Here is a 17,457-nt window from a genome sequence, read left to right on the forward strand (position 1 = left end):
GTTGACGCTCTTCTGGTTCAGACTCGGGTTGGGTCAGGTTGGCCTTAACCCGACCCGAGTTGCACCCCTAACTGCAAGCTTTTTGTGAACAGTAATAACTTTTGACAGCTAGGGGTGTAAACGAGCCGAGCCGAGCTTGGCCAGGCTCGGCTCGGCTCGTTAAGCTCAAAAGCTCGGCTCGGGCTCGAACGAGGCTCGGGCTCGGCTCGGCTCGGTCAGCTCGCGAGCCTTACCGAGGTCGGGTTATATTATGTTCACACCCCCTCATCTTCCCTGGACAGCCCTACTAGTGTAATTTGACTACTTTTTTTACACTACGGGAGGTGGTCCTAGTAACAAATGGGGTTCCAAAAATGAAGTGACATATTTTGCCCCCCCTTTCACTCCCTCCCTGGACAATCCTTTTAATGTATAAATTAATATAATATATATATATATATATATATATATATATATATATATATTTAAATATATTAAATTCTTAACGGGCCTTAACGAGCCGAGCCTGGCCTAAATTGGGCTCGGCTCGGCTCGTTAAGGATTCGAGCCGAGCCGAGCTCGAGCAAGCCTCCGAGCCCGAGCCAAAATTGACACCCTTATTGACAGCTGTTTAAACAATAGAGGATGAAACGAGTTGGCAATTATCAAAAGATCGCAGTTCAAATATCAGTGTCCTATATATAAAGCTTGGTGTGGTGATATATTCGCACCCTCGTAGGATGATTCGCACCCCTTATAACATGATTTGACGTCAAAAAGCGTAACAAGTTTGGATACCCACAAGATTTAGATTTGAATTTCTCACATTTGTAGTTGAGATTTGGAAGTGTTGGATATCCAAATCAGCTACAACAGTGAAAAACATTCTTATTTGGAAATCTGTTATGCAAGACATTATTTGGAAATCAATATTTGTGGCAATTACCTTTACCATCGCTGCTCCTCGACCTTGCTTCTGTAGAAGCCAGACGTCCCTTCACCCTTGCTGCTCCTCAACCTTGCTTCTGTAGAAGCCAGACGTCTCTCTCTCTCTCTCTCTGTCTCTTGGTTTCTGAGCTCGAGCTCAGGCTGAGCTAGAGCTCATAATACACCATCTCCCATAGTTGTTTGACTCATCAACCCATTCATTCTATAGGACCTCACATAGATAGGGTGTTCCTAACAAACCAATTTTCATACCATAATCCTAACCATTCAATCTATAGAAGAACATCTTCTAGCCATCAATTTTAAACCTCCACAAATCATAAACCTCGAGTGTACCAAGCTTATGGTACGCTCGAGTGCCCAATCACATGGGTCCCACATATTTTTGTGGTGATCCAAAGCATTCATTTGGATGGCCCTATCATAGATAGGATATGTACCAAAAATCAGCTCCATTAAATCATCCTAACCCCTCCAAAAGTGGAGGGCAAAAATAGGCAGATTTGTGGACAAACAGTGTCTGTCCATTTTGACCTCCACAAATGGATGGGTTAGGATGATCCTATGGAGCTGATTTTTGGTACACACCCCATCTATGTAAGGGCCTTTCAAATGAATGCTTTCGATCATCCTAACAAAGTGGGCCCACATAAGCTTGTTACACTCGAGCGTACCATAAGCTTGGTACACTTGAGCGTACAATCCTTTTCCTCATATATATATATGAGAAAAGTGTTTATGCGTTGCAGCGCAGGGAGTTCCCTGTGTTGTAGCGCGATATAACGCGTCCCATTGGTCACTTTTGTTGGCTCGCAAAGTGGGACCCGCTAAACCAACCAATGGAGGGCGTTATAAACGCGCTACAGCGCAGAAACACTTTCCTCTATTTGTGTTTATGTCGTACAACATGAGCATCAGGATGATTGATGTATTTTGTATCCAAAACTCAAATATATATCGTACAACATTAGCATAAGGATGATTGATGTATTTTGTATCCAAAACTCAAATCCAAATACATGAGGTCTCCAAACGTGGCCTAAAAGTCTACCACAATTAACGTTATAAGGGGTGCGAATCATCCTATATAAATTGTGTTTAGAAAATTCAAGGGTAAGAAGATGACTCCTCACTTTTGGTATTAAGGAAAGGGATTGCCGAAGTAGAATTAACTTTGGAAAATCTGCGTATTCTAGTTAGGTATATGTCCTTGTCTTGGATCGATCAAGTCACAACTTCTTTCCGAGGAAGACGCTTTACACCCCGTCGTCCTAAAATTCTATATAATATTTGTTGAAATAAAGAAGCCTTGCTCATAATCTGGACTTCATTATCCTGTTTTATAATAGTAAACGGTTCTTTTCAAAAGCAAGCCTTACAAACAAATAATTCTAGTATAAGAATCTAAGAAAACACGAGAGGTACGTAATAGATCACCATTCTCCCAAAAGAAGAGAGAAATAAAGGACCTAATGACTTAGTTTTGATTGGAAATGTGAAAAGGGATGCTATAAAAAAATTTGAATCAAACAAAGCAAATGGTGGCCCCTCTTAAAATATATTAAGAGTAAAGTAGCCATCCCTCATGGCAAAATGCTCCTTTGAAATTGATTTGCCAAAAGGGGCATCAACAGTTCTAGTTTGGATTGGATCCAACCTATGTCTTGGTCACCATCCGTTCAAATCTTTTACGAATTGATTCGATCCATTTCGGATCAGACTGAGTGTCAAAGGTCCTACTAATGTTGTATATAGCTTGAGCTTAGATTTAAGGGTGGGTAGCGGGGAAGAAAATCGAGAGGAGAACTGGCATCTCAACGAAAAGTAGGAAACTAAAATAATTTTATACTTTTTGTGGCAAATGTTTGGATCAAATTCAAAATAATTTCGAACCATTGGACATGGATCCAGTGGACACAATTTTGATGCAAGAGTTGTGCCCAAATACTGTCCATTAACGTTCGGATCCTCTAGATCGAACTGATCGTCCATGTCCACCGCCACCCAACCCCATTTACTACACCATTATCATAGGGTAAGAGTGAAAAGTAAGCATGGCTAGATGAGAGCCTTAGACCAAGCCATTTGAAAGGACCTATTTGAAACTGTAATCAAAAGGCCATGAATTGTGATGGAACCCAAAAACTAGCAGAAGTTAGGTAATGATATTCGCACTCCCATATGATTATGGCACTCCTCTTCAATCAATACTTTCTAATTAACTAGTAAAAGGCTGTTATAATTCCCCAAAACCATTGGCATACAACCAGGAAAATTCATTTTACCAAAGAGGAATGTTTCACAGCTTAATTCCACCACATTTGAAGTATGCACACCCTGCATGTCCCTCAGTCTGCACGCAGGCACTCTTCCATGCTTTATTGTTTTTTCTGTTGTGCCTTGTTTCTTTGCCAATTTTTCTGAACTATTCGCAAAGTTTCCTAAATTTCCACAACAGTTACCTCTTAGCATTGTCTCCAAGAAACCATATCAGCCAAAGGGTTATCTACCCTGAATACTAAGAAGGAAGACTTCTAGTATCAACTCATGGGAAGCCATATCTATATAAAAAATTTTGCTCCGCCAACACAGATTTACCAAAGGATAAAATGCCCATCTATACAAAGCACCCATCATCGAATTTCATATCACAGGCCACACATGGCTCTTGGAATTACAGAACGAAAGTGCTAACTTTTACCAGTGAAGCACAGTATGCATGCCTCCTATCCATAAAAAAGGAAGACAAAAATAGACATTGATAATAGATATTTATACCTGGAGATGACTGCTATTTTCACTGTTCAAAATGAGAGATCAGCTAAAAGAGTAGATTAACTCTGTTGCCGCCGACGCTTCATCCCACTTTACACCTCGCTTTTCTGAGCCTTTGCTGAACTTGATTTCCTTTTAGAAGAATCCTCCGTAGTTTTCTTCCCCTTTGATGAACCTGCTTTCCCCTTTGCCGAATCACCATTCACATTGGATTTATCACCGGTTTTAGGGGAATCAACCTTTGATTTGCTGCTAGAATTAGAAGTTTCATCCGTTTTTTTTTTTTTTTTTTTTTTTTTTTTTTTTTTTTTTTTTTTTTTTTCTTCAGTTTTTGGGGAGTCATCCTTGGATTTATTGCCGGTTTTAGGTCTGTCATCCCTGGATTTGCTACTGGTATAATCCTTAGACTTTCGACTAGTTTTAAGAACAGCGTCTTAGGATTTACTGCCTGAATTGGGAATGCCATCTTTAGATTCACTGTCAAGTTTAGCAGCGCCACTCTTTATAGTTCCACGAGATTTAGTCGCAGTACCCTTCATTTTGCCGTTAGTTTTTGTGCTGCCACTCTTGGATTTGTGTGTGTCATCCTTGGATTTGCTACTGGTATCATCCTTAGACTCGCTACTAGTTCTAAAAACACTATATTTGGATTTACTGCCTGAGTTGGGAATGCCATCTTTAGATTCACTTTCGAGTTTAGAAGCGCCACTCTTTATAGGACCACCAGATTTAGTTTCCCTACCCTTCACTTTGCCATAAGTTTTTGTGCTGCCACTCTTGGATTTGTCAGCCGTTGTTGTCCCCCTGGAATAGCAATTTTAAGGAAAGGCTTGCCAGCAGGAACAGGGTACGAACATTTCTCCACGGCAGGAGCAGCGGGTTTGATCACAGAAAGTCGGCTCTGTGGCTGAATGTTGTTGTCTTGGTCCGACCCTGAATTCACCAGTTCAATTATGGCAAATAACGGTCTTGAACAATATGGTTCGAATGGGTCAATGGCTGGCTTAGAATCTTTTTCACGAGAGCAATTAAGAGATCTCTCTACAAATTACTCCAAACATAAATACCAGTAGAAAAATGTGCAACTTACCGTTCTAATGGTGTAGATATCTATGCATGCTTGGATGATGAATCGGAGTTTCATTTTCTTTTCTTTTTTTTGTGGCCTAGAAAAATGGTAGAGACATAAGAAAATGATACTTGAATACCAAAACAGATTGGTGGAAACATAACCATGCATCTCAATAAAAATGGAAAAAAAACCAAGTGAGTTCAAGTTGGATGCCAAAAAGTGGAACCATAGATTTCCAAACATGCCAGTAGATAACTTTTTCCTCTTTTCAAACTTGTCTTCCCAATATTTCAATTAATTCCTTCTTCACCCATCTAACTAAACAAGATAATTACGATTGGATGCACACATGCAGCCTCTGATTTTTTTTTTTCAAAGATAACCAGCCTTTAATATCTTCAGAATTTTGTGCTGTGGCAATCAAAAGCTTTTTCCTTTTGTAGGTAAGCTGGGATTGAACCTTCATCCTCTAGGTCAGAGGAACAAAGCCTCCATTGAATTAGAGGCTCAATCCCTGTGGCAAAGCACAAAGATGAACATCTATAAACAACCATGAATTATGTGTCGTTTTGTGAAAATATTCAATTTTGCAAAACAAAGACAAGGTCAAAGGAACTAAGATGAAGTTCTAACTAACAAAAGCAATTAAACTCTCATATAAGCCTTTCAAGAGAAAAATATAAAAAGGAAAAAGAGCTCCTTGTGTAACACTCCTAAAGAGAAACTCCACAAGTCAACCACAAGTATGCAAGTTATGAAGCATGGTAAAGCCAATAATGATGCAATTACTCAGATAAGTGTTCGGAGCCCAATCATTACAAATCTGAGCATGTCAATGAGATCCACCAAATGGTAACTAAAGAACAGGCCAAGATGTATAGAATAGAAATTCAGATGGCCAATGAAAACAAAAGCATGTGTAAAAAGTTTTACCTCTTACATGGTTAGCATAGCCGCATAGATTTAATGTGCTTGTGGTTAAAGGCTATAATTTACAAATAAATTTTATAACGAGTACAAAGTTTACATGTGTTAAAAACAAGGACTAACAGCATTTGAATAGAAGGTTGTCATTCTAATGCATCATTGAGGACGCCAATCCAACAAATACAAGAGCGATGCTGGTGAACAATGTGTTAAAACAATTGCAAACTTTTTTTCCCCTCGAAAAGCAACGATAAAAAATGGAAAGAACATGCAGTTGCAACTTGCAAAGTCAAAAATTTGCACATAATAGAACACTTGCAGATTAGAAATTTGAACAGTAGGTAACAACAACACTTACATTTCATCAGAAGAATTGGAACCTGAAGGATTAGATTGATCCTGATAAAAAAAATCCTTTAGCACAGAGGAAGTATATTAACCATGCCAAAACTACACAGGAAAGAACCAGCCAGCATAAACCTCGTCCTGTGCATTTTCATCAAGCAACTCCCATTTCTCATCTTTGAGCAGTAACACCTCCTCCTCGTCACCACCAAAATATTGAATCTAAAGAAAAGTGATAGCAATCAAATCATGCAAAATAACTTTTGAAATCCTAGACCCAACAAATCCAACACAATCCAGCATCCATGTGAGCCTGTGAACCATATTACCTTGTGCTTTCCACTAGATTCATCAAAAGAACCAATAAGACCTTCATAAAAACTGCAAAAAATAATTTAAGAATATAAGAAGAACAAGCATGATAATCATCGAATTCAAAATCTGCAATTTAAGTATTTGATCAGGACATAGTACATTAAGGGTGATCTAAAATGTGAACACCTTTATACAAGCCAAAGAACGAAAAAACATGGTAACACCTAACACAGAAACAAGCTGTCACTACCTGGTTTGCTGGCTTGTTAATCTTAGTTGCTATTTGTTTTGGGTAGAATGCTGATGGGAGACGGTAAATACATTTTATGCAAATACATCGACATCTCAGAATGGTTAACAATGTCAACGGTCTCAAACACCACACCCACGTGTTGCGAAACTACATTTTATGTAAATGCATCTACATCTACAGCTTCCCTTAAATTTGGGAAGCGAGATGAACTTTGCTTCCGAATCGAGCTTTTGCAGAAGTGAGCTTTCCATCCAACTAGGAAGTTCCCAGTAATACACTACGATTGGTGACTTCATTGAGCGCATAACGACAGAAGTATCGCTTTAGATCTGCCTACCTTGATGGAATTATTGTATAAACTCTCCCTGCTGAGTACGCGAATGATTTGTCTCTTCCGGGCATGGATAGCACTTGTTGCCCTTTTTTTATCCTCATATATTAATTGCGTGCTAACCTCTAATGGACCTAACTCTGAAGGATGATGCCCACTTTCTAAATCCTTAAGTAATGTAAACGAGCCACATTTGAATCACTAATGTAATTCTCGTTCATTGTTTTAAATCAAGTGATTGTCGTGCCACCAAACCGCTCATACAAATTTCGATCTGAACGCTGAAGAGAATTGTCTCAGGTATGCTACATTGGTTATGTTCATCTACCAAGTCTTCTAGATCCTTAGGCAAGCGGATAGTTTCATCGCAAGAACTTTGGCTTTCTCCTCTTGAATCTTTCTATATCAGAATATTTTACATTTCTGAAGAGTCTTCGGAATGAACTTTTACAAAAAAAATTATCCTTCGTATCAATCCAACGAATGACAAGTGGTTTTCCCATTATGTGTTGTTTATAATGGTTAATTGGAACAATCCTACGATAATCATTTCTTTATATTGTTTTCTATTTGAAGTGCTATAAAACTCCCACATGTAATTGGTGTATAATCAGCCATATACTTAATTTCTGTTAAAGGTTGAGATTAATGGCAAACAGCCATTTAAGATTAATTTACTTGTTCACACGTGACTATATCGCGACAAATATTAGACCATCTTCTTTCATTTTCATCTGTGCAATCCCTTCTTTCGTGACACGTACAGAGGAATTAGAGAATGGCCTATCCAAACTATTAGTTTGGAGGTCCCATCCACTGTTAGAAAAATATGTCGCATCTAATTATCTTAGACCATGGGCTTGTTTTCCATGTCGATAGAAGGTCGGGATTTATTTTATTCTTGGATAGGCTTTTCTATCCTTTGTTCATGTCAAGAGTAGCAGCCAATGGACAAATTGCACAATGACTAGTTTGCCCTTCAAAGCTGAAATTCTTATGTGTTTATGCTTTTCTCCATTCAGTGGCAAGAGGCCTAAAATTTGCTGGACCCTTTCGTAAATGAGAAAAGTGTTGGTGCACTTAAGCGCACTATTTTTTTGGTGCGCTTAAGTTGTTATAACGCCTTCCATTGGTGCGGAACTGTCGTGGCCGGTTTCCGGGCTGGATCAATAAAAAGAAGAATTCACACCAAGCTGAAAGGAGGCAGATGGGGACCACACCAAACAACAAGGGGCGCCGAGTAGACTCAAGGACCAAGCTAACAAGAAGGAAGTGTTAAGCATGATGCAATGAGAAGAATCCAACTCTCCTCCGGATGCTGGGGCCGGAAGCGGAATTCACTAACTCCAGAAGCGAAGAAATCGGAAGCCGGGAAGAGGGACGGGGGATCAGAGCGGGGTAGCCAACCAGTAGATCCGAGCCAAACCATTCAACCGAGCTCAACCTCGAACGAAGACTCCTGCTGCTCTATATTAGAATAATTCACTCACGGAAGAGAACGGGAACAAGAGGCGTCACGAAGCAAGCGGTATGGCAAGGACCGGAAGCTGGGTGAAGTGGATGGATTGCGGAAGAATTCCGGAACTACGAAAGGTCGGAGGACATCTATCAAGTTCGTCTCGGAGGACGAGTGTCGTAGACTTTAGAGCTAGCGTCCCAAACCGTTAAGTAATATAAAAGAAAGCTATAGCCTCGCTACGGGGCGGGGCGGGGCGGGGCCTTCGTTCGTCTGGGTAGAGGAATTGGTCGTCAGGCTAAAACCTTTCGACTTCAGGTATCCTGTCCCCGCCTAAACTCCCCGGCCTGGCTAGTTTCTTTCCTGATGGCCTCCTGTTCTACTTTGCCATCCTTTCTGGTAGTTGCCTTGAAAGTCACCCCTTTGCCATTGCCGTTGAGCACCTTGATCCTGGGGGTGGTATTGTTGGGCTCTTCCTCTAGACTTAGACCTCCACCTTGATCTGGATCGAGCTCGGTTGTTAACCTTTGCTCTCAGTTCTTGATTGGCCTTTTCTTCACTGGCAACTTTCCTTCGTAAGAACTCAATTTCAGCTCTCAGCTGTGCATCATCTCTAGCCTTAATATTTCGCAGAGCTTCATCCACCCTTGCAGCATGTTCTCTTTCCTCCTCATTCAAACTGACAGCATCGTATTCACTTTCTGAACTGATGTCAACTGCCTGATCAGATTCCACCCCTCTGCCATCCTCACTCATCATATCTCTAGCTTGATTAACCTCTAATGGCTCAATAACTGTCACACCATCAGCGTAGTCAACTCTGTTGTACCCAGTGTCATTGGGAAGTTTCACAGCAATGGCATTGATGGGATAAACAGTGACATCATCACTAGCTATGGTCCTCTCATGGGCAAGACATTTACGCCCTTCTTTTTCAACTTCAGCTATAATAGCTTCAACCCTAGTCACTTCCATATTCAAGAGCACAGCTAACTTATCAATGGAATTGTCCACAATAACTTCACCAATCTGGGGATTCACATCATGACCTTGCTCCACCCGCGATGATTCATTTGCAAGATTCAGTGGATCAACCATTACCTCCACATTAGCTTCCAAAACAGTACCGCTCTTACCTCTATGGATCTCTAACGGTACAGAGGATCCAAACATTTAAACGAATGGGAGGCGTTATAACAACTTAAGTGCACAAAAAAAAAAGTTTTCTCTCTGTAAATTGGTCATATAATTTCTCTATCAAAAGTACTCACTTTTCCACGTTATTTGATGTGTGGAGGCCGGATGGACATTTTTGCCATCATACACATGCGGGTCATCCCCTGCATGGGCCTGAACCTAGAGATGACTCTTTGGAGCCCAATTTAGAAATAAAAGAGAAAGCCCACCTAATTAATGATCCAAACCATTGATCTGTTAGGCTTGTTGATGGGCCATGCACCAAAATCCACTCCCATCGGATGATTTTAAGTTTTTAACCATCCAATTTGTGGCTGAGAAATGGACGGTAAGAAACAAAAAAGTGACTGTATTTGTATTCTTAGACACAAATCGGAGGTTCAGAATCATTCGTTTTGTGTAGATTTTGATGCATGACCCATCCATAGTAGATCAATGGTTTGGATCTTAAAAGAAGTGGGCTCCACCTATACTTCTAGCCGCTAATGTTTTTCCTGTTAAAAATATGCAGTACAAGAACCTCTCTTTGGGTGTGTCTAAGCAGCTTTTGCATATAAGGGTGTCAATTTTGGCTCGGGCTCGGAAGCTCGCTCGAGCTCGGCTCGAATCCTTAACGAGCCGAGCCCGAGTTAGGCCAGGCTCAGCTCGGCTCGGCTCGTTAAGAATTTAATATATTTAAATATATATATATATTATATATTAATATATACATTAAAAGGGTTGTCCATGGAGTGAAAGGGGGGGGGGGCAAAATATGTCACTTCATTTTTGGAACCCCATTTGTTACTAGGACCACCCCCCATAGTGTAAAAAAAGTAGTCAAATTACACTAGTAGGGCTGTCCAGGGAAGATGAGGGGTGTGAACATGACATAACCCGAGCTCGGTAAGGCTCGCGAGCCTGACCGAGCCGAGCCTCACTTGTGAGCTTAACGAGCCGAGCCGAGCCGAGCCTAGCCAAGCTCGGCTCGGCTCGGCTCATTTACGCCCCTATTTGCATATAATAGTAGATACGCATACAAGTTTATTTTTTAAGTTAAATATATGCTTAGGGAGATGACTTTTTTGCCCCCTCTCTAGGATAATGCGCCCCTTTTAAGTGAATTGTGGGCAGATTTTAATGCTTGTTGAAGTCAAATCACGTTCAAAAGGGGGCTGCATTATCCTACAGCGGGGGTGAAAAAATCATCACCCTATTATTATTTACAAATAATGATATATTAATCTTAAAAAAGATGTTAATGGCTTCCAAAATGTCACTTAATATACGATTTGCAAATTAGATTAAATTAAATTAATCTTATGGTTCAGTGTGCAACCAAAATGTATTTTGGGTGTTTGATCGCCGAAGGTCCCCTTGTAGATGATGTGCTGGCCGATTTTAGGCCTTCCACAAGCGGTCTTGACAGCCAATAAAACTCAATCTTTCATTTACCTTTTATACCTATGTTGTACCCCTGAAACCTAAAACACCCACACATAACTAGTCTATCTAGATGACTAGAAAAGATGGATTCAACCGCTCACACAAAATCCTAATAATCTTTACCTTTTACCTTGGCTTGTTTTCACAATCACTTTGAAGATTTCATTTTTTCCGTCTCCGCCTATCATCGGACATCACCATTGGCCTTCTAAAATGTCAGCTACACACCCTCGAATCATCTTAATTCTGACTCAATCAAAGAGTCAAGTTATCTAGTCAACTCTGGAGAGAGACCTCAAACTGCTATCTTGGCTACATATGTCAAGGCTAGTCCCCCCACCTCAAATTAATGGTCCTACTTGCAGACACTCATGTGCATATAAATAATTCGAGACTGTGTGATAAACAAGTCAAAGGCGCTACTATCCTTGGGAGTTCCTTGTAGCCACAACTTAATCTGTGGATGGGTGGGGGCGAAATTCATTCTTTAAAAGCATGGATTACCGTCAAACCCCATCATGAAACAATCCCACCCAATTGTTCTTCAAGAGAAGCTCCCTTCTCTAATTTTCTCCTAAACATTTCAGATCAATGAGTAAATAATAGTTTATTGGGTGAAGAATGCTTAGTTGAAATGTGCCCTTGTAAATACCCAATGACATTTATTATAGCACAAAAAATGCAAAATTAAAGGATGTGGTTGGGTGACATGGATGCAGTGGAGCGACCTTGCGGCAGGGGATTTTGCAAGGGCGCAATTCATTTTAGCATTCCTCTTATTAGGATTAAGGTTGACATCCATGAAAGACTAGTATAAGGCAATTACCATCTTGATTAATCACACATTTATAGTCATTTATTAATCAAACTTTACCAGCTAACTAACTTTATTACGTATAAAATCAAAGTCTCTTGTTTTTTTTTTTTGTGAGCTTTACATGTGATTAGAAATTTCACCGACAGAAAAGATCAAAAGATGAGAAATTCTTATTTTAGAAGAAGAAGTAAACAAAGGTATGACATGCATGTGGGTCCGACAACTAACGTGCGCCACTACATGATGTTACGACCCTTTCTTCTCTTTCGCCACCTCTGTCAAAGTGGGCCCAACTCTATGCCTCTGAGTCTCTGACCTTGTCGTCCCCTCGTCAAATCTTCAACTTCTTCTTCTTCATACCACTCCTCTTCTTTCAGTAAAGATTGCTGGTAAAATCGGACGGCTACGATCAAAATAAAAACTGCACAAAACTCACAAAAAATCATGAAATATAAAAACCGAGAAATCTAAACAAACAATTTCAGCCATTCGTAATTTATGAGACATGTGGAGCCATAAAGATGTCTGTTAGGGCAACCTCCTAAACTAGAGGACCCACATGTAGCCCAAAGGCTACCTTCCTTTTGTAGTCGACACGGGTCCCCATTGGTTCAAGTGATGGGCCCACCTTTTTTTAGTATGGGTCCCAGTTTTTTATATACTAGAGGTCCGTGACGAACCTTTGGCAGGCTGTAGGTGACCATTTCCAGAATGGACATATGGTTCTACATCATTTGTTAAACCAATATGACTTACGCAAATGCGAATGCGAATGCGATTGGGGGTGTCTCATATAAAAAGAGGGGTCCATCACTTCTATTTGAGCTTCTGCTTATTAGATGAGAGAATATAATGAGAAAGCAGAGATTACCAGCGAAAATGCGGGCTATAACCGAAGATAAATTCCATATCACTGTGAAAATGGCAGCAGCTACAGCTTTCTTGTGAGTGCACGAATCCCATGCATCTTGAAAGCGTCTCACCCAAAATTTGCCTGCACGTAGGAGAAGCTTTGTAAAGTAAAAAAAACTAAAATATTTGAGTTGATAAAAAAATTAAATAATATGTTGCTTTTTCATTCCCCATTTAAATTCAATATTTATTTCTCATTCCCCAAAAATAAAATTTTGAGGGATTATGTATTATACCCAAGGTTTAAAATTTCAGTTTCGGTACGTACCCCGAAATTTCAAATTTTTGGTCAAAATCCGGTACCTCAAAGAAAAGGATATTTTATTAAATATTAAATATCGGCCGAAATTACCAAAATTTCGGTAAAATATTAAAATAATAATTAAAAAAGGTTTTTTGGTTTAAATTTCGGGCAAAAACGAAATTTCGACCAAAATTCCGAAATTTCGGCCGAAATAAATGACCGTTTCGGTTTTTGGTGATTTCGGTGTCGGTCTCCACCGAAATCCAGTCGAAATTTAAAACCATGATTATACCTCTGATAGATTTTTCAAGTGTACCTTTTCAAAAAAAAAAAAGATTTTTCAAGTGTATTTTTTAATTGTTACATTTTCAATGGTATTATAACTAAAAAATTTCAATATTGCTATTTTATTCCCCAAAAAATAAGGTCTATGTCATGTCACTTAAAAGATGAAAAGAAACCACAAAAGTCTTCTTTTTCTCTTGAAAGAAAAGAATTGTGTAAAACCGGATGACATCTCACATTTCTATGGCGCCCACGTGTCTAGGGTGGAAAAAAGACCCCAAAACTCGGGTGATTCCATAGGTTGATCATAATCCTTCGATCTGAATGTTAGAGGGTTGATCCTAAACCTCTATGGAGATTATTTTTGGGGCACAACCTATTTAGGCTCTGACCCATCTAATGGACAGTTTGGATCATCCTATGGTGCGGGCCATACTGTATTTTTAATAAAATGAGGAGTGCCCCCATCAAAATACAGTAGTGCTGATAACATTTCCCTTCATTTTATACTTTTTGGTTGGTTTTTCAAAGCTTAACACGGTACAAAAGATGCTATTGCAACCAATCAGCCCCTGATCTGATACGCACACCACCCCTTTTTAGACGTTTTCCATCGACTGCTACAATTCCTAACCAGTTAACCGAGAAGTTAAAAGTAGCCGACATTTCTAAAGGAGACTGATATCTGCACGACCAAGTTATGATAATGGGACGAATCATCCTGTTTTACACTTCTCTAGTTGGCTGCAGGGAGATTTTTTGGAGGGGACGGTAATAGCTTTCGACATCTGGTTAAAGAGGTATAAAACAAGGGGATTCGTCCCACTACGACCACATGGTCAAGAGAGGGTTGTCTCTATCAAAATAGCGTATACATTATATAGAAAAGAAAACGGGAATAATTTGTCCAGGAAGCAAGCAAAAAAGAAGAGTTATAATAACTTTATACCGTATCCAGACAGCTGTGCCGAATAAGAAGAGCAGATTTTCGGCACCGTGAAAACGCCAAAAAAAGCTGCAGTACAAGTACCAGAAATCATTTACATTACCCATTTCACTCTACAGTGCTGTAAATTTCAATCTCTCTTAACTTTTTTGTCGGCAAAACGTACCCAATTTCGCCATCTTCCATATGGTGATGGAGCCCCCACAACGTGCCATAACAAATAGAAATATTGCCAACTGCCAAGGCCACATATATTTTCTTTTTATTGTAGTTTGGAAAGAAAGTAGAAAAGAAAGAGAAAAGGGGGGAAATGAAAAGAAACGTACCTTCATTGTAGTAGGAGGGTCTCCAGAAAAAAGTCCTCTGAGCTTCAAAAGAAGCTCGTTGATGTAAGGAAGAATCAGTTTTAGTAACCAAATTGCTTCTTCTTCACCTACAGCGAATTTCTGCCTTGCATCATCGAAATCTATAACTCCCCTGATACATAAAATTGAATAGAAAAAAAATAAATAGGGTATAGAGATAAGAGATAGGATTGTATAAAGTTTGCTGGCTGTAATTACCTGCAGAGGATAGATTTATAAAAGAAGGTTGTAGCCAGATAGAGAAGACCCAGATAGGAAATTGCAGAAATAAAGCTGCAGAAATTACAAAACTAATTAGTGAATTATTATTTTTTTGTTCTGTTTTAAGCATAGATTAATATGAGAAAACAGTAAAGATAATGTGGGTATTTGACAAACCTGAAGTTTAAATCTTTGGCAAAAGAGGATGAAAGCATCATAAATGATCCCAATCCAAATACAAATGCAGATTTTGATATGTCTCTCCACATCACCAAATCCACTAAATAAAGAATACAAAAACAGAGAATTGTAGAAGAAACTGTAAGAATCTAGAGAATTTACCAAAATAAGATGCAATTTACCAAAAACAGAGAATATATTGAAAATGTAATTTCGACTAAGGCTCAAAACCAACCGATATTCTGCATCCTGTTTTGGGTTTCTGGGAAGCTCTCAAAAGTTGATTCTGCAACTGTAACTGAAAAACAGCCAAAAAAGAAAATTAAAAATGAAATTAAAATTCACAAACTGCAAATGACTATACATTGAATTTATACCAAGAAGACAAACTTACTTGGAGTTGGCTTGGTGAGATCAAGATCAATTACTGGATGATCAATTACTATGCGTGGGGGCTTTTTATCTACTACTGCAGAGATGGGTGTTTCTTGGATCTGATTAACCTTCTTGTTTTTCTCTGCAAACTTACTTGGAGTTGGCTTGTTGAGATCCAAATCAATTGCTGGATGATCTATAATTATTGATGGGGGCTTTTCATGTACTACTGTAGAGATGGGTTTTTCATGGATCAGATGAACCTTCTTGTCTTTCTCTACAAACTTACTTGGATGTAGCTTGGTGAGATCTTGATCAATTACAGGATAATCTATCATTATTGGTGGGGGCTTTTTATCTACTACATCAGAAATAGGTTTTTCATGAATCTGATAAACCTTCTTATCCTTCTCTACAGCCTCTCTCTGTTTCTCTTCTGATAAATTCATTTCTTTGATATCAACAGTCTCTTTCTCTATCTCCCCTTCCCCCTCCTCTTCTTTATCATCAGCAGCACAATCATCATCATCTGCAACTTTAATTGATCTGATCAAACCCACATTGCTCAAACTCCGCGAAACCATCTTATCTCTACATACACCAAACTCCTTGCAATTCTCATCTGAAACTCTCCTCGAATCGGATCTCGTCTTCCTCAACTGAATTGGGCTCTTCTCAATCTCAGATTTCCAAGTCTTCCTCTTCTCAACAACCCCATCACTCTGATTTCGTTTTAGCCTCCTCCCATAAACTCCCTCTTCACGAGTTTCCCCTCCATTGAAGACCTTAATCCCACCTTTTACTTCATCTATTTTCATTCTACTCTCCCATACAGAACCTGCAACAACCCCATTCCTTGTTCTCCTTCTTCCTAACTGCATACTGTTAAAAGCCAGCAGAGAGACTACCAATTGTTGCGTACCCAAGAAGAAAACATATATTACAAAGAAATGAGTATAGGTAAGAGGATTGTATTGGAAGACTCCCTCAGTCCCTCCTTTAAAGTCTCTGCTTTTTCCTCCAATTATAAGAAAATTGAGAAATTCTTGGATAACTTCGGTTATTCCTTTGCTTTTGGATCAAAGGATCTCTGCAAGTTCAGTTTCCAAGGCACCCACATGCAGAGGCTCCTCACAAAATTTAGCGCGGAGAGAGAGAGAGAGAGAGTTATTTGCTTTTTATTATTTTTTGTCTGGAGCTAAAGTTTATAGAGAAAGGGTGCAGTTATCTTTGTTTTTAAGCCAAGTGACATACACTCGGCTGAAGGTATTTCAGTATTTCTACACGTAGATGACCGATTTGTGGTACAGAGATATCATTACTTATAGCCGTTGGAGGGTGGCAATATCACTTTTGGAGGTCTAAATTCTGGGAATTTCTCATCCCCTGAGAAATCAAAGCCTCGGTTTGATACAAGGAAACCCGCCTTATTTGTAGGTAAAATGATCCGGTGTGAATGGGAAGTAATATATTTGCCTACTTTTCTTCCCCCGACCGCCCCCATCTAATGTCAGAAGTAGTCATAAGACTCAAACTCATATATGATAAATACACTAAAACTGGGTAGCCCATGGAAGAATTGGGTGAGTTATACGGTATGTTAATGTGATGACGTGCAGAATTACTGTGTACTGTCGGTGCTGGCTCGTTGGGTCCACAGCATCCCTTTTTTGGAAGGTAATGGAGCTTTTCCGGCCCCACTCCCTTTCATCGGTGTATTGGGCGTTTCGTACCAGATTATTCCTCTTATTTTATGCCGGACGATTAGATTATAAAATATGGAGAAATGCGTGTCATCACCGTTAAATTTCAAATTTTATGATGAGATGCTGGGTCCACATCTTACCTTTTAAAGTAGCCTTTGGCATATGCTGGGCCCACATCCCATCACCGTCTAAGTGGAAAGTGACAGGTTTTACACACAGGCTCTATTCACTTGCGTTCCCGGGAAAGCAAATCCATGGAAAACAACCTCTTTTTTCCTTGACAAGACAGAATTCTGTGGTTCACTTGCTTTCTTGAGAAAGTAACAAGCCTTGGTGGAAAATGTCAAATAATGATATGGAAATTGCCAAAAATGATGTGGAAATGTCTCTTTTCTCACAGGTG

General features: G+C 39.5%; 1 protein-coding gene and 1 long non-coding RNA gene across 4 annotated transcripts; both read right to left on the reverse strand.

Moving 5' to 3' along the window:
* Window positions 1–3,303: 3,303 nt before the first annotated feature.
* On the reverse strand, window positions 3,304–6,513 carry LOC143851846 (uncharacterized). 2 transcript variants are annotated; one of them, XR_013236528.1, is made up of 5 exons: window positions 6,376–6,513; window positions 6,182–6,268; window positions 6,060–6,100; window positions 4,793–5,288; window positions 3,304–4,635 (listed from the first exon to the last, which is right to left on the reverse strand). It is a non-coding gene; the product is annotated as an uncharacterized LOC143851846 (long non-coding RNA). The 2 variants fall into 2 exon arrangements; XR_013236529.1 differs by having other exon boundaries at window positions 4,793–4,868; window positions 6,060–6,268.
* A 5,365-nt stretch (window positions 6,514–11,878) lies between these two features.
* LOC143850650 (Reticulon family protein) lies at window positions 11,879–16,538 on the reverse strand. Of its 2 annotated transcripts, none has more exons than XM_077359871.1 (9): window positions 15,368–16,538; window positions 15,209–15,271; window positions 14,971–15,073; window positions 14,791–14,865; window positions 14,554–14,704; window positions 14,394–14,463; window positions 14,231–14,296; window positions 12,712–12,834; window positions 11,879–12,226 (listed from the first exon to the last, which is right to left on the reverse strand). In XM_077359871.1, exons 1-9 carry the CDS (start codon window positions 16,227–16,229, stop codon window positions 12,195–12,197), a joined length of 1,545 nt encoding a protein of 514 aa, XP_077215986.1. In that variant the 5' UTR covers window positions 16,230–16,538; the 3' UTR covers window positions 11,879–12,194. The 2 variants fall into 2 exon arrangements, with proteins under 2 accessions (XP_077215986.1, XP_077215985.1); XM_077359870.1 differs by having other exon boundaries at window positions 11,879–12,261; window positions 15,368–16,536.
* Window positions 16,539–17,457: the final 919 nt, after the last annotated feature.

The sequence above is a fragment of the Tasmannia lanceolata genome, unplaced genomic scaffold (assembly GCF_043159265.1).
Source record: "Tasmannia lanceolata isolate RefF3 unplaced genomic scaffold, GAP_Taslan_0.1 ptg000018l, whole genome shotgun sequence".
NCBI classification, from domain to species: Eukaryota; Viridiplantae; Streptophyta; class Magnoliopsida; order Canellales; family Winteraceae; genus Tasmannia; species Tasmannia lanceolata.